General features: G+C 39.7%; 2 protein-coding genes across 4 annotated transcripts; both read right to left on the bottom strand.

The window, feature by feature from the left end:
* Window positions 1-541: 541 nt before the first annotated feature.
* Window positions 542-8,787, bottom strand: coasy (CoA synthase). 2 transcript variants are annotated; one of them, XM_037755387.1, is made up of 10 exons: window positions 8,582-8,787; window positions 5,324-6,076; window positions 5,025-5,239; window positions 3,840-3,971; window positions 2,823-3,012; window positions 2,461-2,525; window positions 2,274-2,358; window positions 1,997-2,094; window positions 1,556-1,702; window positions 542-1,430 (listed from the first exon to the last, which is right to left on the bottom strand). In XM_037755387.1, exons 1-10 carry the CDS (start codon window positions 8,634-8,636, stop codon window positions 1,392-1,394), a joined length of 1,779 nt encoding a protein of 592 aa, XP_037611315.1. In that variant the 5' UTR covers window positions 8,637-8,787; the 3' UTR covers window positions 542-1,391. The 2 variants fall into 2 exon arrangements, with proteins under 2 accessions (XP_037611315.1, XP_037611316.1); XM_037755388.1 differs by having other exon boundaries at window positions 5,324-6,066; window positions 8,582-8,776.
* Window positions 8,788-10,749: 1,962 nt separating this feature from the next.
* On the bottom strand, window positions 10,750-16,565 carry zdhhc6 (zinc finger DHHC-type palmitoyltransferase 6). Of its 2 annotated transcripts, none has more exons than XM_037755389.1 (11): window positions 16,442-16,565; window positions 14,559-15,095; window positions 14,335-14,426; window positions 13,801-13,960; window positions 13,517-13,675; window positions 13,344-13,397; window positions 12,850-13,017; window positions 12,562-12,603; window positions 11,651-11,799; window positions 11,495-11,541; window positions 10,750-11,401 (listed from the first exon to the last, which is right to left on the bottom strand). In XM_037755389.1, the coding sequence occupies exons 2-11, from the start codon at window positions 14,823-14,825 to the stop codon at window positions 11,301-11,303; spliced, it is 1,239 nt and encodes a 412-aa protein (XP_037611317.1). In that variant the 5' UTR covers window positions 14,826-15,095; window positions 16,442-16,565; the 3' UTR covers window positions 10,750-11,300. The 2 variants fall into 2 exon arrangements, with proteins under 2 accessions (XP_037611317.1, XP_037611319.1); XM_037755391.1 differs by having other exon boundaries at window positions 11,651-11,796.
* Window positions 16,566-16,912: the final 347 nt, after the last annotated feature.

Raw genomic sequence — 16,912 nt, 5'->3', positions numbered from 1 at the left:
GCATACTTTTTTTTTCAAATCCAAATTAAGCATAAAATTGTCCATGCTGATTATTTTATGAAAGTACATATTGAACTTCTTATAAACTTTAGCAGCAAATGAAAATACATTTGTTTCATAAGCTTTAAAATGAATGAGAGAAAAAGCAGAGATCACTCATGGGTTGAAAACATTTCATTTAATGTTTTATCAATTTATTTATTCCAGTGAGTTTCCAGATGACATGCAAGACAATGAAATCAAAGACGCTTGATATTTCTCTCAAACTGTGTGACCGAATGACACTTCACTGACTTCGTTGGACAATACTTGTAATATTAAGGTATGGCTAAAGAAATGAAGCGGTATTTTATTCTCATGTTAACGCTGGTTTATAATTTCACTGTAGAATCTGAAGCTAAACACATTAGGATTCGTCCCTTTTGGCTTTTTCAGGTGTATTCAGAGACATGAATATTTGAATGTTCATGTGAGCTCGGTCCTGGATTTGAACTCAAGATTTTTCATCAGATTTCATTTATAGATTAAAAGATATTGACTCTTTTTTACACATGCTTTTTCCTTTTATTAGTCAATCAATATACAATTTCACTATTATGTCAATCTTTTTCAGTGCCCGGTGTATGTCAACATGACAACTACGCTGGTAATTTTACAAAATATCCTAATCTATTGCACATATTTCTCAAATATAATGAACCTTGTTTTTTGTTTTTTGTTAAAATATTCTCCCAACCCCGAAACCACAAAGATAAACAACATTTAATTCTGTGATTTAACAATCTTTCAATGCGGTACCTCACCTTTCTCTTACCATTAGTGGCTTTTCTCAGCTACATTCATATTACTTATACTTCGAGGACAGAACTTCAAGGTGACCGCCCACAATATTAGACTTTACAGAGAGGTTTGGTCTTGAAATGATCTGGGATTGCTGACTGTTGGACATATTTAAATAACAGTACCTATTCGAAGGCATGCATTCATAAAAAATACATCTTTGGATGAAAACAGACCTACAATTCTTAGGATAAGATAACACTTTATTAATCCCAAACGTGAATTCCAGCTTTAAAATTCCAAAATCATTTTTGTTAGAGATCATTTATGAAGTGCTTTTTTTTCCCTCATCCATCTTTCAACTTAACATAAAACTAGAGTTTAAAATCCTGTGGAAAGTCAATCAGGCACTGAGTCTTTGTCAAAGAAGTGAGAGAGCTCGTCGCGTTTGCTGCAGTGGCACGGTAACCATTCTCAACTTCTTTCTAAGGCAGCGTTTCCTTATGTGGATCAGTCATTTGTGTGTCCGTGGGCGTGACACGCGCTTGTTCTGTGTGCATGGGTCACAGCTGAGATGGTGTAGACGCTCACACCTGTCTCTCTTGCCTCTGTTAGATTCTCTTCTGAAGGAGATTCCAGGCTTTCAGTACCTTTTTAAAATATAAGACAGTGGGATAATTATTACAAAAATGCATTTTTCTTTTGCACAGAATCTAATTATTTCATGTAATGCAGACGTGAAGACTCTATACTGATGGCAGGACGAGTGTCTGACCTGTTTCCGAGTGACCTCCGGCTCCCACAGCGTGCTGAGCACCACGTTGGCGTGCCCGACTTGCTTGCTGTTGGACCACTGGCTCTGCAGCCGGCGCAGGGCGTCCTCTGTGGTCACGCCGTCTCGCTCTGTTATCCTTAACACAGCCTTGAGAGGGGAGGGGAAACAAGGGGAGGCAGGTGGGTCATGCTAACAAGGTGAGGGTTTATTTTGTTGTGTGTGTGTAATTTAAAAATGTCCAACTTTGGCGCCCCCCAGTGGGGGTAGAAAGTACTGCACGGTGATACCCACACAGCCCTTCACTGCCAGAAATGTCAACTTAACTTTAACTCTTCACCTTGCACTCGTCACTGTTTACGTCCTTATATTTTTTTCACAATCACTCAGGCCAATGTGACTCCATGTTTGTTGTATTGAGGACTGCAGGTGCAAAAAAATTACCTCCTCCTCAGGGATGACGGTGACCCAGACCTCGTGGACCATGTCTGTCCAGCCGGCCTCCAGTAGAACGGCTGCATCCAACACACACACCTGTTTACCTGCAAAGAGCAAAGGATCACATGAGAAACCTCTTCTAGTACAAAGCGAGGACACAGTTTCTTTATCATCTATGTATATACGTCAATAAGATCAGTACATTAGTCTAACTATAGGAAACGGATGTATGAACATAAAAACTATTTTACTGTTAATTAATACATATAAGTCCATACAGTACCTTCCTCTCTGGCTTGGCTGATTCTGTTCTTCACCAGAAGTGCAATCTCAGGCCAAACAATATCTGTCAGCGCTTTTAACCGCTCCTGCATGAAAAACAGCACCTTTGGTAAATTGTCGCTACACAGTGATGTAGTCTGACATGTAATTTCCAATGTCCTGATGTGCTGAAACACTACTCATATTACCTGGTTTCCAAAAACCTTTCTTCCTAATGCACGTCTGTTGATGGTTTTATCTTCATTCAGAAGATCTAAAAGTGATGAAAAAAACTAATTATTGCACTGCAACACCTGAGATTTCATACAGCTTAACATTAAAAATACAACATGAAAATAAGCTATTGGCCATCGGCAGTAAAACGTATTTTAGCCACCTAAAAGAAAGGCTCACCAAAAAAAAAATATCAGTTTAATTGTATGCTATATTTAGAAAAAACAATGCAAAGGTGCATCATCGTCCTATATTTCATCAGAGTAGACCGATAGTGTGTGAGGTATCATCTCTAACCGTAGCCCAACCCGTTCTCAGCACACAACGGTTTCCTCACCTGACCCAAATTCTTCCAGCACTCTGTGATAGGCTGCAGTGCCGGGCAGGTACACCTCGTGGCCCAGCTTGTCACAGTCGATCCGGACGGCGCCCAAAGCCTCCAGCTGCCTGGCGATGGAGCTCTTCCCGCTGCCGCTGCCTCCCGTCAGGCCAATCACGTACGGAAGAGGAGCGAGATGGGATGTGTCCTAGTGTAGAGGAAACAGGAGATAGCATCAATAATGGGTGGAGGTGATGATGGGACAAAAATGTATATTCGCGTTGACAACTGACATGAAGAGCTACTAAAACAAGTCAGGCCTGCTCAGAGACACTCTCCACCCACGCTGCAGGGGAGCTCACTGTCTCTCTGATAACAATAGTCTTTATCAGCAAGGAAAAACAAAGTCTACTCATGTTCATTCTCCAGTTAAATTCCTTCCTTTCCAGTGTACCTGTGAACTAATGAACTGGTCTGTCTACTCCCAACACACAGAAATCTGTAATTCTACCTCTTTTCATTATGTAAGTATGGTGTTATGTTGCTTAATACTTTAAAAAGACATTGTACTTTGGCATATGCTGGAAAGAAATGCTGTTACTTTTTTACCTGGACAAGACGGCTCCTGTTAGAACAGTTAAACATTAAGAAGTATCTTAAGTTTCTGTGTGTTTTATATGAAACGTCTATTCTTCACCTACTCAAATGCTGTGAGAAAACAACTGGCAGAGTTAAATGTTTTGTTGTGTTTGTCAGTGAGTGAATACAAATCAAATGAACTTTAGAGCATGACTGATTTGGCAATTACTTTTTCATGACTGGAGGCTGTGCAGAGCTACTTTAACACTTGAAAATGAATTTCAATTAAACAGGAATGAAAACGACTTTAACTGATGTCTTTGTTAAATTATATATATTTTTAACATAAAATCTAAATTGTAGGAGATGTTTTCTTCTTCATCATAGATACAGTATACAACTATATATGCATTGAAAGCCCTTATCAAAATGGAAAGATTTTTAAACATGACCTACTTTGGGCGGGGTGAGGAGGGTGCCCAGCAGACGAGAGCGCAGACTGGAGGAGCTGATCTTCTCCTCCTCCGTCTCCGTGTGGTGGGCGTCTTTAAGCAGCTGGATCTCGTGGAGGACGAGAGGTGGAAGGCCCTGATTCAGGAAACAGAGAACACAACACCTCAGATATGTGCTGCCAATGCGTACCCAGGCTAGGGTCGCCTATATCTGGATCTGAACAAGGATTAAAATGTACACTAGGACTGTTTAGTGTATAGTAAAGCTCACTGACTGTCAGAAATAGAACCTGGCACGAGAGATGAGAACAGTTATGTAATAAAATGTGCTGTGTAGAAAGCAACAGTAGATATCTCCTGACATATGAAAAGATAAAAGGACAGACCTACATTAAATCTACAAGTACCGCCTTGCAGTTGCATGTCTCCACCAACTAATCCATGTCTGTCCCAAATCTCATCATTACATAATTTTAGCCTATTTGACATTTGTGTGAAATTGATATAATTAGCATATGAATGCTTGAGTTATAGCCAAAAACATGTTTTGTGAGGTCACAGTGACCTTGACCTTTGACCACTAGGCCTAAAAACTGTACTAGTGCTACATGATATTGAAATAAGCATATGTTAAAAAGGACCATCTGTGGCATACAATTTTAATTGTTGGTAAAGAATTCTGCCAAAAAAAACCTTAATCATACTATAATTTTATTACAAACATTTCTAAATCAGCTGTAGAAAATGTCAAAACACTAATAACAGAGTACGTTTTTGTACGTTAAAGCTGCCTGCACATGATAAGACATTTGATCTTTACTGACCAATATATCATTGAAAAGTTTGCGGGGAACGGCATTCACTGTTTCTAGGCAACAACGACAGTTGCTTCTGTTATGTCATTGGTTGCACTTTGAAAGGTCAGCGGCAACCAAGGTCAAAGTTGAAATAATATGATCTTTAGTGCGCCACACAGATAGCGCTTCCACCAAGTCGGGCGGCACCGCTCTCCCCATAGGAAAACAATGGCACAGCCAGCACAGAGCCATTTTACCGCTGATCATGTGTGGGCGGCTTAAGATGTATGGACTGTGTCCCAGGCCATTGCAGTAAACAATGGACTGGGACACAGTCCCACCAACTGGGGAAAAGTCAACGGGAAAGGCGTATCGTGGATTTCCTAACTTACGTTCTCAATGCGTTTCTTGTTCACAGCCTCGCCTCCCTTCCTAGTCTCCTCGCTAACCACAATGCACTGCAGCAAGGGGTCAACCACTGATACTCCGAAGGGGTCGTCGAGGGGCACGATCTCCACCTGCAGCGAGGGTTTGATGTCTTCCAGAAACTCCTGTAGTCTCTGGACCCGCAGAGAGTAGGGCTCCACCAGCTCCTTTAGCACTTTTCCTAAAGTCGGAAAAAGAAAAGCATGTCAGAGAAATTACATGAATACACATTCCTGAATGGCAATACTGAAAATGAACTACTCACTTTTCAGCATCGCTTGGTCACACACACCAATAAGGAACCTTCTATTGGCTAGCAGGCATGAGATGTTGAGCAGCGTCTTGTGGGCCCCGTGGAGCCGGTCAAACGTCCCCCCTACAACCACGTCCCCGTAGGTCTCCAAAGGTTCTGCGTTTTCTTCAGGCTCTTCCAGCTCTTCCTCTTCCTCCAGCAGTCTCATTAGCTGTGGGTGAAGCAGCACTGACGGCAGGGCGGGGCTACACACGTAGCAGTGGCCCATGTACCTCTGCAGACGCTTCGTAACCTGATTGGCCTGACTCGGGTCCTGCAGAGGAAAGTCTGTGAGCACCACCTCCGGGGAGTGAGACAGAAACTGTGGCGTGGGGAAGGGGCAGTTTGGGATCCCGCTGGAGGTGGCTGACGGAGCGCGAACATTGGTCAGCAAAACACGAACATCCAGGTGGCCGCACACATCAGTTGCGTTGCTGTAAAGGCGGGCGATGAACGTGGACAGGTCCACTACCGGTGGAATGAAAACTGGTCGCGACTGGCTCTCGCTGCCCAGGTTCAGCCCAGGGTGGAGGTGGACGTACAGCGTGCGCTCTACTAGCTGAGCGGCCGAGCTGAGCACTGGGGCGATGCGCAAGGGGAGGGTGTGGAGAGGAGACGTCAGCACAAGGATGCCCGTGCTGAACATGGACATGTTACCACAGGGAATCAGGGTCGTCACAGTATCTGCTGAGTCACTGTTAGGGGGTGGGTAAACGCTGGGAAAGGTTGAAAGGGAAAAAAAGGTCAGAAACAGTGGCAGTTGAGGCAGTGATTTTTTTTGGATTACATTAGAACCAGATTACAATGCTAACAATACACTTTCTCAAACATGTTCTCAATAAAGAAAATATTTAGTGCTTAACATGCAAAGACTTTTCTTTAAACAAAACTACACGATGAAGAGACCGGACCAGGGCATGACACGGAAGAGAAGACACACAGAAAACTGGATCAAACTAGTTCAGAACTAGGTTTATGGTCAAAATGGGTTTCTTATGTACGACAGTCACGGCCACACTTTATGGAGTTAACAAATGTACAGATCCACTGTGGTGGTGTTAATGTTAATGTACATCTTTGTTACCATACATCCCTCTTTTTAGAATGTATATAGTTATTGAAATTGTATAGGATTTATATTGTTAAAAAAAAGGATAACTGGGAAAAAACCTCATGGTATAAAAAAGTGAAGTTATAGTATATTATGTTGAAAAGAGTCATAAAAATATCAAAGTATAGCATGTCGAAAAAAGTAAAAAAAAACGTCATAGTATAGTATGTCGATATTCTTTTTAAAAAAAAGTCATAGATCAAGATACAGTATGATGCTCATTTGTTGCAGACTACTAGTGCTCTTTGTAACTGAAAAGCTATTTCTTTGTAGTTGGCGAGATGTTCTTATCTATCCTCTAAATAAAGAATTGAAAACAAAAGATTAGACTTTAAAAATAGTTGCATATATAGTTACAAATCATTCATTTTATAAGTAATTATTTTGCTGATAATTACAATTATTTATGTTAATAATAACTACTGACTTGCTAAGAATATTAACAACACTTTGGCAACACAAGTTTTAGTCTTGATCATGTTTATCACTTTTGCATCACTATCAGCATACCATGCATGGTTGGTAGTTACTGATAAGATAGTAGTCAGAGTTTTCAAAGTACAGATTTGATATCAACATTCTTGCAGTGTCTATATTTTAGGAGCTCTGTTATGTTTGTTGGTATGTGAGAAATGAGTGACTTACTAGGTTTTACAATAGCTCTCTTATTTAGAAAACGTCTGCTGATGTCGCAACTCATTCCTTACATTGTGACGAGCAAAACATTCTCTTCCAACCGGTTCTAACCCTGAAGCATTGTGTTAATAATTGTTAACATTCATGAATGGTTCGCAATGTTAAAAAAACATGAAATACCATGGAATTCATCTGTAGATTCACATGATAATTTATATATATATACTTTATTTTATTTTTTTCCATTTTTCCAAGGTTGTTTTCATATATGCAATTTACAGTTTGTAATTACAATAGTTTATTAGCAATTTTTAAGTAGATGAGCTTATAGACAAACTCATTAGGTACACTAGAGAAAACAACTTCAACATTCAAAACTGAAATAAAATTAAGAAAAGAAATAATAATAATAATAATAATAATAATAATAATAATGATAAAAAGAAAGAATAGAGTTAAAAAAACAAAACAAAGAAAAAAGAAAACCAGGAAGTTAACTGATGAATCACATCCTGAAACTTGCTCTCATTTATTCTGGTCCTGTAAATTTACATGTGAATTGTGGAAAGATGTCAATAATTTTATACCTGTTAACATTTTCTCAGATTTTGCACTGTACTATAGAAATATTATATTTGGTTGCTATGATTACTGTGACAAAGACAGTAATGCATTTTTTCTTATTAATTTAATTAATAAGTTCCACATTCACAAGTGTAAATTTACCCCCAAAAAAGCCTAATTTCTTTGTATTTATGAAAGAAATGTATCTATATTTGTCAACAATTTCTTCCTCACAAAACAAAAAAGCAGTGAAAACAATGAATGTATGAAATATCTTTAAAGTTTTTAAGTGAAATTATTGTCATACTCTTTTTTTTTATTATCTATTTATTTGTTTTTTATTGTGTTTTTTATTTTTTTATTTTATTTTATGTTGGTTTTGTTTCATTTCTGTTGTCCTTTTATATTTGACACAGCTCTTTGTTTATGTTTTTGCTATGCTTCTTTTGTATGTAAATGATTTTAATGTTTTCTGCTGTTACTATGGATACTGTAATTTTGAAATAAAAAATAAAGGAAGTTAACTGACCCTAAACCTGACCTTGCTATTGGTCGACCTTTCAGCCACTGACCAATCAAACCTTGTTCAGCCAACCAGGAAGTTAACTGACCCTAAACCTGACCTTCCTATTGGTCGACCTTTCAAACCACTGACCAATCAAATAAGAGCATTTGAGCTGACCATTGATCAATACTTACCTAGCTACTACGACTTCTTTCTAGCTAGCAAGTTTGACAGCTGAAGCTAAAATCAAAGTAAGTGCACTCAAAGTCGTAGCTAGCTAACATTAGCCATGTAACGTTAGTACTACCATCACATTGCCTGTAGAAAATGCAATAGAAAGCGTTTGCAAAGTGTCCCTGAAGGCTCAAAAGGAGAGTCCCGAAGTGACAAACCTTGCAGTGTAGCATGAGTTTACCTGTTGTGGAGGTGTGTGGAGGCAAATCTAAAGCAACGGATGAATCGTGCACCATGTAGAGTAAGTAGACTTGTCCATGTATCTACTGGATAGATCGTTTTCCTGATAATCTTCAACGAGGAACTGTCTTATCCAGTCCACTCTCCAGTCCAAATAGCTAAGCAACCATTGACTAGTGGAAGTCACTTACACATGAACTGGGCTGGATTATCACGTGATATTTTACGTGCATCCTGATTGGTTGAGGAAAAAAGCTGGGGATTCTGGGACATGTAGTTATGTCAATTTACTACCAGGGAGGAGCCACCAAAGAATCTGTATTCTTCTAGACTTCTCCTATTATTGTGTCTTTTTTTCCAACATTTTATTTTCCATATTTATAATATAACAAAAACAATATATATATAAACACAGACAGGGCAGGACATAACATATTAAAGCCATTACTAATGTGTAAGTAAGTAAGTAAGTAAAGCTTTATTTATATAGCACCTTTTAAAACACACCGTTACAAAGTGCTTCAAACACAAATGAAACATCAAACAATGAAAAAAACAAGGAAAAATTACAATATGACACATAGAAACAATGTGAAACAGATCAAACAAAAGCAAACAAACACACATGTGGATGAGGCCTATAGAAAGGCTTGCCTATTTTTAGGAGCCGCTTAAAACAGTCCAGAGATTCAGCAGCTCTAATAGATTGGTGGGGGAGGTGATTCCAGAGAGTTGGGGCTAAAACATAAAAGGCCCGATCACCTTTTGTTTTGCAGTTTGAGTGGGGGATGGATAAAAGGCAGAGATTAGAGGATCGAAGTGTTCGACAGGTCGAATATGGAACAAGGAGATCAGCAATGTAACTGGGGGCGAGGTCATGCAGTGCCTAATATGTAATTAGCAAGATCTTAAAGTTGATTCTGAATTTTACAGGGAGCCAATGGAGGGATGCCAGAACAGTGGTGATGTGAGACCGACGGCTAGTTCTGGTTAATAACCTGGCCGCTGCATTTTGAACCACCTGTAGGCGATTTAAAGCAGATTGACTGAGGCAGGTGTAGAGGGAATTAAAATAGTCTAGACGGGAGAATATGAAAGTGTGAATTAAAAGTTCAAGATCAGTGGAGGACAAGATGCATCTGATCTTTGCAATGTTTCTTAACTGGAGAAAGCAGGTCTGGACAAGTTTAGTGAGTTTTTTTTACAGGTCGATGCAGTGACATTTAAAACTGTCATCATATAAACCAATAAATAAATTGTGTGTTCCGACTACAGTAGGATGTCTGAAACAAAAGACACATGAGGGACATATAAAACGCAATAACAGACACAGCAAAAGGAATAAAAATAAACAAAATATATAGCCTATAAATAACTAGAAACCTGGTGACTAACGTGTATATTAAAGGTCCTGCACACCCACACACAGGTGTTTTATCTTATTTGCCGGATTGGATCTCTTTTCAAGACAGTGTACTGTACAAAATGTGCTTGATTAACATGTCCCTTTCTCTGATGATGCACCCGCATGTTAAGGTCATTGGTATGCCAAGTTTGGTGATCCCCAACTCCAACCTGCAGATAAAGTCCAAACAGTGAGGTTAACTGAAAACACCTGCATAGGTGTGAAGAGCCTTTAAGAAGTGATGTCAAAGATGACAGTGAACTCAGAAAACCGGACTCCCTCACAGGTTGTAACAAAGCAAGCTGTGCACTATACGCATATTCTCGAGGAAGTTATGAGGTCATGCAAACATTCAGTAACAAGTCCTAACATCTACACTACAGTAAATCCTCCTTGTACTTGTTGCATGTAGGCATACTTCAGGTGGTAACAATCATCACAGCCACACTAATGTATGTTATTTTCTGGTAGACTAAAACCACAATGTGAATGTGTAGTTCACAAGGAGTTTAGGTTTAGGATTACCTACACCTGGTTAGTGGAAGCTAATTAGGAAGTAATACCCAGTTACCAATTAGTGTAAACCTGAAAATGTAAGAACATGGCATTAAATTAAAGCTAGTTTTAAATAAATAAAGCAGCATTCTAGTCTTGTGTGTACCAATAACAATTAAACAAATGCCAAATGACTGTTTTAAATTAAGCCCAAGGCACACAAATTAATTAAAACATGAGAATCACAAAGACAGAAACCAAACAACGACTCTTGCGGAAGATTTTTTTTAATTTATACTAGAGGCCAACAGTTTGTTTTTACAAAAATAATAAAAAGAAATGAAGTGTTATCTCGGTACTGTAGAAAGAGTTGCATGACGAAGTCCCGGGGTTAGCTGGGCAGAGGCATTGCATAATTAGCAAAAACAGACATCAACACAAGTAAAAACAACAGATTCAAGTAAAAAGTCATGTAATCACAATGAAGTCACATTAAAGCCTGGTGGCAATTCTTGGAAAATTAAGACTCTTGCTGGGTTTCACTTTTGGTCAGAGGAGTCAAACTGAACCCATGGGACCAATCCCTCTCATGAACTCCTCTTCAAGACATTAATTGACAGCAAGGCGCTCAGTAAGACTTGGTGAAAGTTGGTTAGAAAATTCAAGTTGGTATTGAAATGTGTGAGGAATTTTAATCAAAGTATGAAATTATTGATGGGAGCCTGCAGCATCAGGCATGACATCTTCAGTGGATGTACGTGGACAGACACCTTTTGTTCAGTTTAACTCCCCCGCTCTACGCAACGCCTGTTCAAATATATTAATTCGCTTTCTTATCGCTGGTGCTATCGCTGGCAGCTGTGTCGTAATGGCACTTCTCCACACATCGCCTTGGAAACCATCCTCTTACACGCTCGCCCCCTGAAAGCCACAGGAAAAAGAAAGGATCTGTTACACATTTGTTACCGTGAATTTGAAAAACTAAATTCAAAACCACAGCCCGTCTCATCTCACCTCTCATATGCTCCTCGTTCAAAACTTTGTCTCCATACATCCACCATCTAGAAAGAAAAAAAATTAATTAGGAGAATTCAAATGGACAAAAACATCCAGACATCTGGACAAACAACCATGATGATTGTTGTTGTTTTCCAGCCTGAATGAACTCACTTGGTGCCACGAGTGGCCAGGATGGTGTCCCCATTCTTGAGTGGGATCCTGGGCTCCTCGGTGCAGGGGGTTCTGAAAAAGGTTTGGATGCCTTTGCTTAAAGGACAGCAAGCTCCATTATAGTCCTCCACAGCCTGGTACTGGACCTGCTGGCCGAGCCATACAAGATATCTGGTTATTCTACTGCTTTGACCACAACCTACAGTCAGACAAATTACAGGTGTGTGTTTATAAAGTCATGGTCCTTAAATTTAGGACGCTTTCACAAGCTAACATTTAGTCCGTTTTAATTTAACTCTGGTGTGGATTGTTTGGCCGTTTGTGAACGCAGTAATCGAACTCTGGTGCAGACCAAAACAACCGGTTCGAGACCACCTCTCTCAAACGGTCTCAAGCAAACCAAAGCGCTAGCTGTCTCCGTGGGCTTTTGTTGAGATGGACACGGGTAAAAGACAGATTAACATGAGTGGGAGAGGACTGATTTGGACTTCAGCAGAAGTCTGATGTTTGCTTAACATCTGGAACGAAGAGAACATACAGAATATGCTAAATAAAGTCCACAAAAATAGTGACCTTTATAAAGTAACTCAAGATAAACTGGAGGAGAAGGGATTTGTGCGTACAGTAAATCAGTGCCGAGTCAAAGTGAAAGCAATCTATGGCTTGTGAAAGCGCCCTTAACGCATTAAAACGTCTGACAACATGTCTGACAACATTTCTGACAATCTGCGTTACATAATAGTGTTTTTAAACTACAGCCAGTACTGTTTGTTGTATGAAGTACAATTTATGAAATCTCCTAAACTTTTCTCTGAAGTCACACACATCCTAGCCAGTCCAGCCTACTCTTGTGTGTCACATGTAAATCAACACCACATGGATGTCACAATACATATCTGACAGGTACTTACACTTCTCACTCGTTTATCAGCTTTCTGCTTCAGTTGCTCAATCTGTTTGAGGAGGAACAAGATAGTTAACGTCACTATTGTTTGACAATGTAACTTTTGTCACACTGTTTAACAGGAAATGTATGAAGACAGAGTAGGACTTATTACAATACCTACTGCCTACACTGCTTTTATACATTCTACAAAATAAAGATAATTTATCGTTTAACATACAAAAAGGAATATTAACAGACAAATCCAGAACAATGTTGTATTCATTATCCAACTCAACAAACAAACTGAACCTACAGTTAAGGTGTGCTGGTGACACTTGGGATGAACTGGCCATTCAATGCCATCACCCTTGGGCGTCCCTGACCACGTGAAGACTTGCTTGAAGTTCAGCCAGCGGGTGCCGAGGTCGTAAGGGAAGGTGAACTCTTCCCCTGTTTGGTAGTGCTGTATTCTGTCTTTGGCCTAGAGGAAGACACGGAGAATGGTTGTGTGTGTCAATTGGATTGTGTGGGCGGGGTGGTGTCAAGTTTCTGTAATCAGCCTGCTATACTGCACTGACAGACGATCCTGGAACATGTGTGAATTAGTCATAAAAGTGCCATTTTTAAGTTAAAGACATTTTGAAAACACAGAAAACATGTTGTTAATTGAATAAAAAAAAGCACGTTGACATCCTTGATTATTGTTTGTTGATCAAACAATAAAAAAATACAATTCGTCTTAAATTACACTAACGACACAAAATGTCATCACAAAACAAACACTGGAAATCAAAGAGACATCCTGACCTTTTCCTCGATCCAGGACTCAATCGAGGTCTTGTTTCGAAGGATGACTTTCATCTGAAGAGGACACACTATTTTAATATAATAAATGGCTGCCTTTACATTGTTAATGCTGAAACATCAATGTTAAATATCCAACAGCTTGTGTAAGATGCAAAACCCGATGAAAAATGTACCTGTATGAAGAAAAGCATGCCAACGGCAATAGTGGTGCCCAGTGCCAAGCCTAAGGCAAAGAGTGTGGCAGCAAAGGCGGGCACACTGAATGGCATGAGGGGCTGGAACTGACGCACGGCGCTCATATCAATCTTCACGGTGCTCCAGCCAAATGATATCTGCAGGGAGGAAAAAGAATAGCAGCTTGAAATGTGGTAACATCAGCATCAAATGATAAAATGAATCAGGAAACTCCGCCTAGGCCATCAAATGCATGATGTAGCGGGGCAAGGAGACTACTGACCCTCTCATACAGCTGTGTGTACATGGTCATGATGAAGATGATGGCAGCGTGCGAGCAGCCCAGCGGAGCCAGCAGCAGGAAGCTGGTGAAGTAGGCGTGGTTCATGTGGCCGCAGCAGTTGTTGATCCAGGGGCAGTGGTGGTCCATCTTCATCACGCACCTGGGGGAAAGGGAGGCAGAGGAGGAGAGGAGTGCTAGGGGAATTGAATTGGTTGTATGGGAGGACATAGAGTGACATGTTCATCAGCAAGTCACGCTGAATCTTGAAAAAATAGATTAACATTACAAGCATATGATGTTAATCTATTTAACATCACATATATCACATAATAGATTTATGTGATGTGTCTCCTTCAAAGTGCTGAACAGACCTTACAGCACAAATATGAACACGGCACACAAGCCAGCTGTAGTTTGGTGTGCTGGAAATGGCTTAGTGATTTTTCAGCGCTGTGTCTGTGCTCTTTTATTTTCTTTAAGTGCATCTCACACAGGTGAGAGAAAACCTCTTACTTTGGTAATAAATGTAGCTACCTGTTACACTTGCGACAATGGTGAGATCTGGGGGCCTTGTAACCTTGGCACACCTTGCAGTACTGTAGGTACTGGGCATCCAGTTGACTCTCCTGTTTTCGGGAAAAACAAATGTGTTAAATGTCTGACGTACCATTTTCCTATGATTAAAAGGTTTCATTCTACACTATCTACATGAACAAACACCAATGTCATACGTCTTTATCCTTATTTAGGATCCTTACTGGTTTCCAGCCATGAGCGATGTATCCAGGTCCAACAAACATAGCATTAAAGTAGTTGTAGAGGATGAGGACACTCCAGTTGAGGAGCATGATGAAGTTAATGCTGCCTCCCGTAGTGTCTAGCGGCCAATACCAGATAATGGAGTCCAGAATCGCCATGGTGGAGCATATAGCAATGACAGACAGGGCTATGACTGGACCCCAGTGGCACAATCTTCGAACCTCATGGAGGTTTTGAAATGTCACAAAAGTTGTAAGGAAATTCATCTTTTCGCCACAAGGTAAATACTAGTGTTTTGGTTGAGTTCCTGAAGTATCTTGACCGAGCTTTAATGAGTTTTCCTCAGCTATCTTGCAAAGACAGCGGTGCAGACGATGCACTTATTTTTTCTCGTCTTCTGAGTACCCAGCAACTGGCCTGGTCTTGGGTCAATGGGGCTCTCCGTGTCCCATTGTTCCTTGCCCTGGCAAAGAGCAGCATCCTCTCCTGCCAATCTTCGGAGCACACTATCCTTGTGACAGACTCAAATTCCCCATCTAAGAGAAAGAGAGCGAGACATTTAAAAAAACATCAGTGACCTACATCTACTGATCACACCTACCTACAAGTAATGCAGTCAAATATAACAGCCCTGTAATAAATCATACCTCCCTGAAGGTTATAATGTTTAGTTTTCTGTTTTAGAGAGGCGTTGACTTAACTCTTAACTCTCACCATTGGTAACTGGGTATTACCTCCTAATAAGCTTCCACTAACCAGGTGTAGATAATCCTAAACCCTAAACTCCTATACACATTCACATTGTGGTTTTAGTCTACCAGAAAATTGCATACATCAGTGTGGCTGGATGTAGACCAATCAAATAACTTGGTGCTTTGCTGTAAAAGCTGGATTAAGCACTTGTCTTGTTTTAAACATACCTGCAATATTGTATAATATTTGTCCAACTGAATTCTCAATTGTAAACAAAAAAAACAGCAGTGAAGCCATGGCTACAATCTTAGTTTACAACATTGCTGGACTTCGTGCACTCATTGCCTCTGAGAGAAACATGTACATGGTACACACAGGTACATGAAATACATCACATCACACAAAGAATAAGGGATGTAAATTATGCCACCTGTCTGATGTCAAGAGTCAACTCTTGGAGACTGTACATTGAGGTGTTGTTGAACTGTATTGCTATATTTACCCTTATCTCATTGACATAAATAAGCTGAAGAATGTATGCAATATTTCTCCCACTTTTATGTTTACAGTAATATTTTAATAGCACCCAGATTACAGAAACTTTATTTATTTTATAGCTTTCACACCTTGGTCACTGCCATATTGCAATATTGTCGATCAGGAACTTTCAGAGATAATTAACTTTAACAAGTTAAGCTTATTAGCTAAATAGCTTTAAAGCAAGCACACTAAACGTGAACATATTAACACACCAAAGTGTCAAGTGCTGTATTTATAGACAAGTGACTCACTGGGTGTAGTCATAACAACAAGCAAACTATTTTTAGCTAGCTAAACGTTATCAAGCTAGCCAATTCACATCGAGGAAAAAACAGCATTGCATTGCAACATTATATAAAAGCCTAAGCATGAGACCACTCTAGTAAAACATTTATAATCAACCACATAAGTGATTATAGCTTTGGTAAACATTTCGATTGGGTTTTTGCAACAGGGCTAACGTTAGCTAGTTAGCTAGCTTGTTAGCTTGTTAGCCAGCTTGACAAGATTAACGCATTTCTGCCCCAAGTTGCAAATAGGAAACAACGGATAATAGTGCATATTAAAGATATAACAAATGCTTTCTGGTATACGTATATGCACGTTTTGTATGGATGGAGAAAACAAACTGTCACTTTAAATCACCAACCTGCCACTTCCTTCAGTTTCTTCTGTGTACTAGTGATGATGGGAAGTCCGGCTCTTTTTAGTGAGCCAGATCATTTGGCTCAGCTCACCAAGAAGAGCCGGCTCTTTCGGCTCCCAAACGGCTCTTCATTTTTACCACTTCAGCCTTTTATAATTCAGCCAAATTTAGCGCTGTTTTGACCTATGATTAGTATGTGTGCTCGTATATCACTTACATTATTCAATATAATTATACTTAACCTTATTTTTACTTTTATTTTTTAGAATGGACTGCCCCCAGAAGAAGCTAGAATAGCTTACACCCCAAATAATTGAAATTTGATAAGTGGAAATAGAAAATACATAAAAGTTGTATAGTAGAATGACATTATCAAACAGTCGATATCAGCCAAATGACAAGTCAATAGTTGTTGTTTTGCACTGATACTCGTTTTTGTTGGATTGGGTCACGGACGGGAGCCGGCTCTTATCG

Source organism: Sebastes umbrosus, chromosome 20, assembly GCF_015220745.1.
Source record: "Sebastes umbrosus isolate fSebUmb1 chromosome 20, fSebUmb1.pri, whole genome shotgun sequence".
In the NCBI taxonomy this organism is placed as follows: Eukaryota; Metazoa; Chordata; class Actinopteri; order Perciformes; family Sebastidae; genus Sebastes; species Sebastes umbrosus.
Note: the sequence above shows the minus strand (reverse complement) of the source record. Positions and strands in the feature narration are given on the sequence as shown.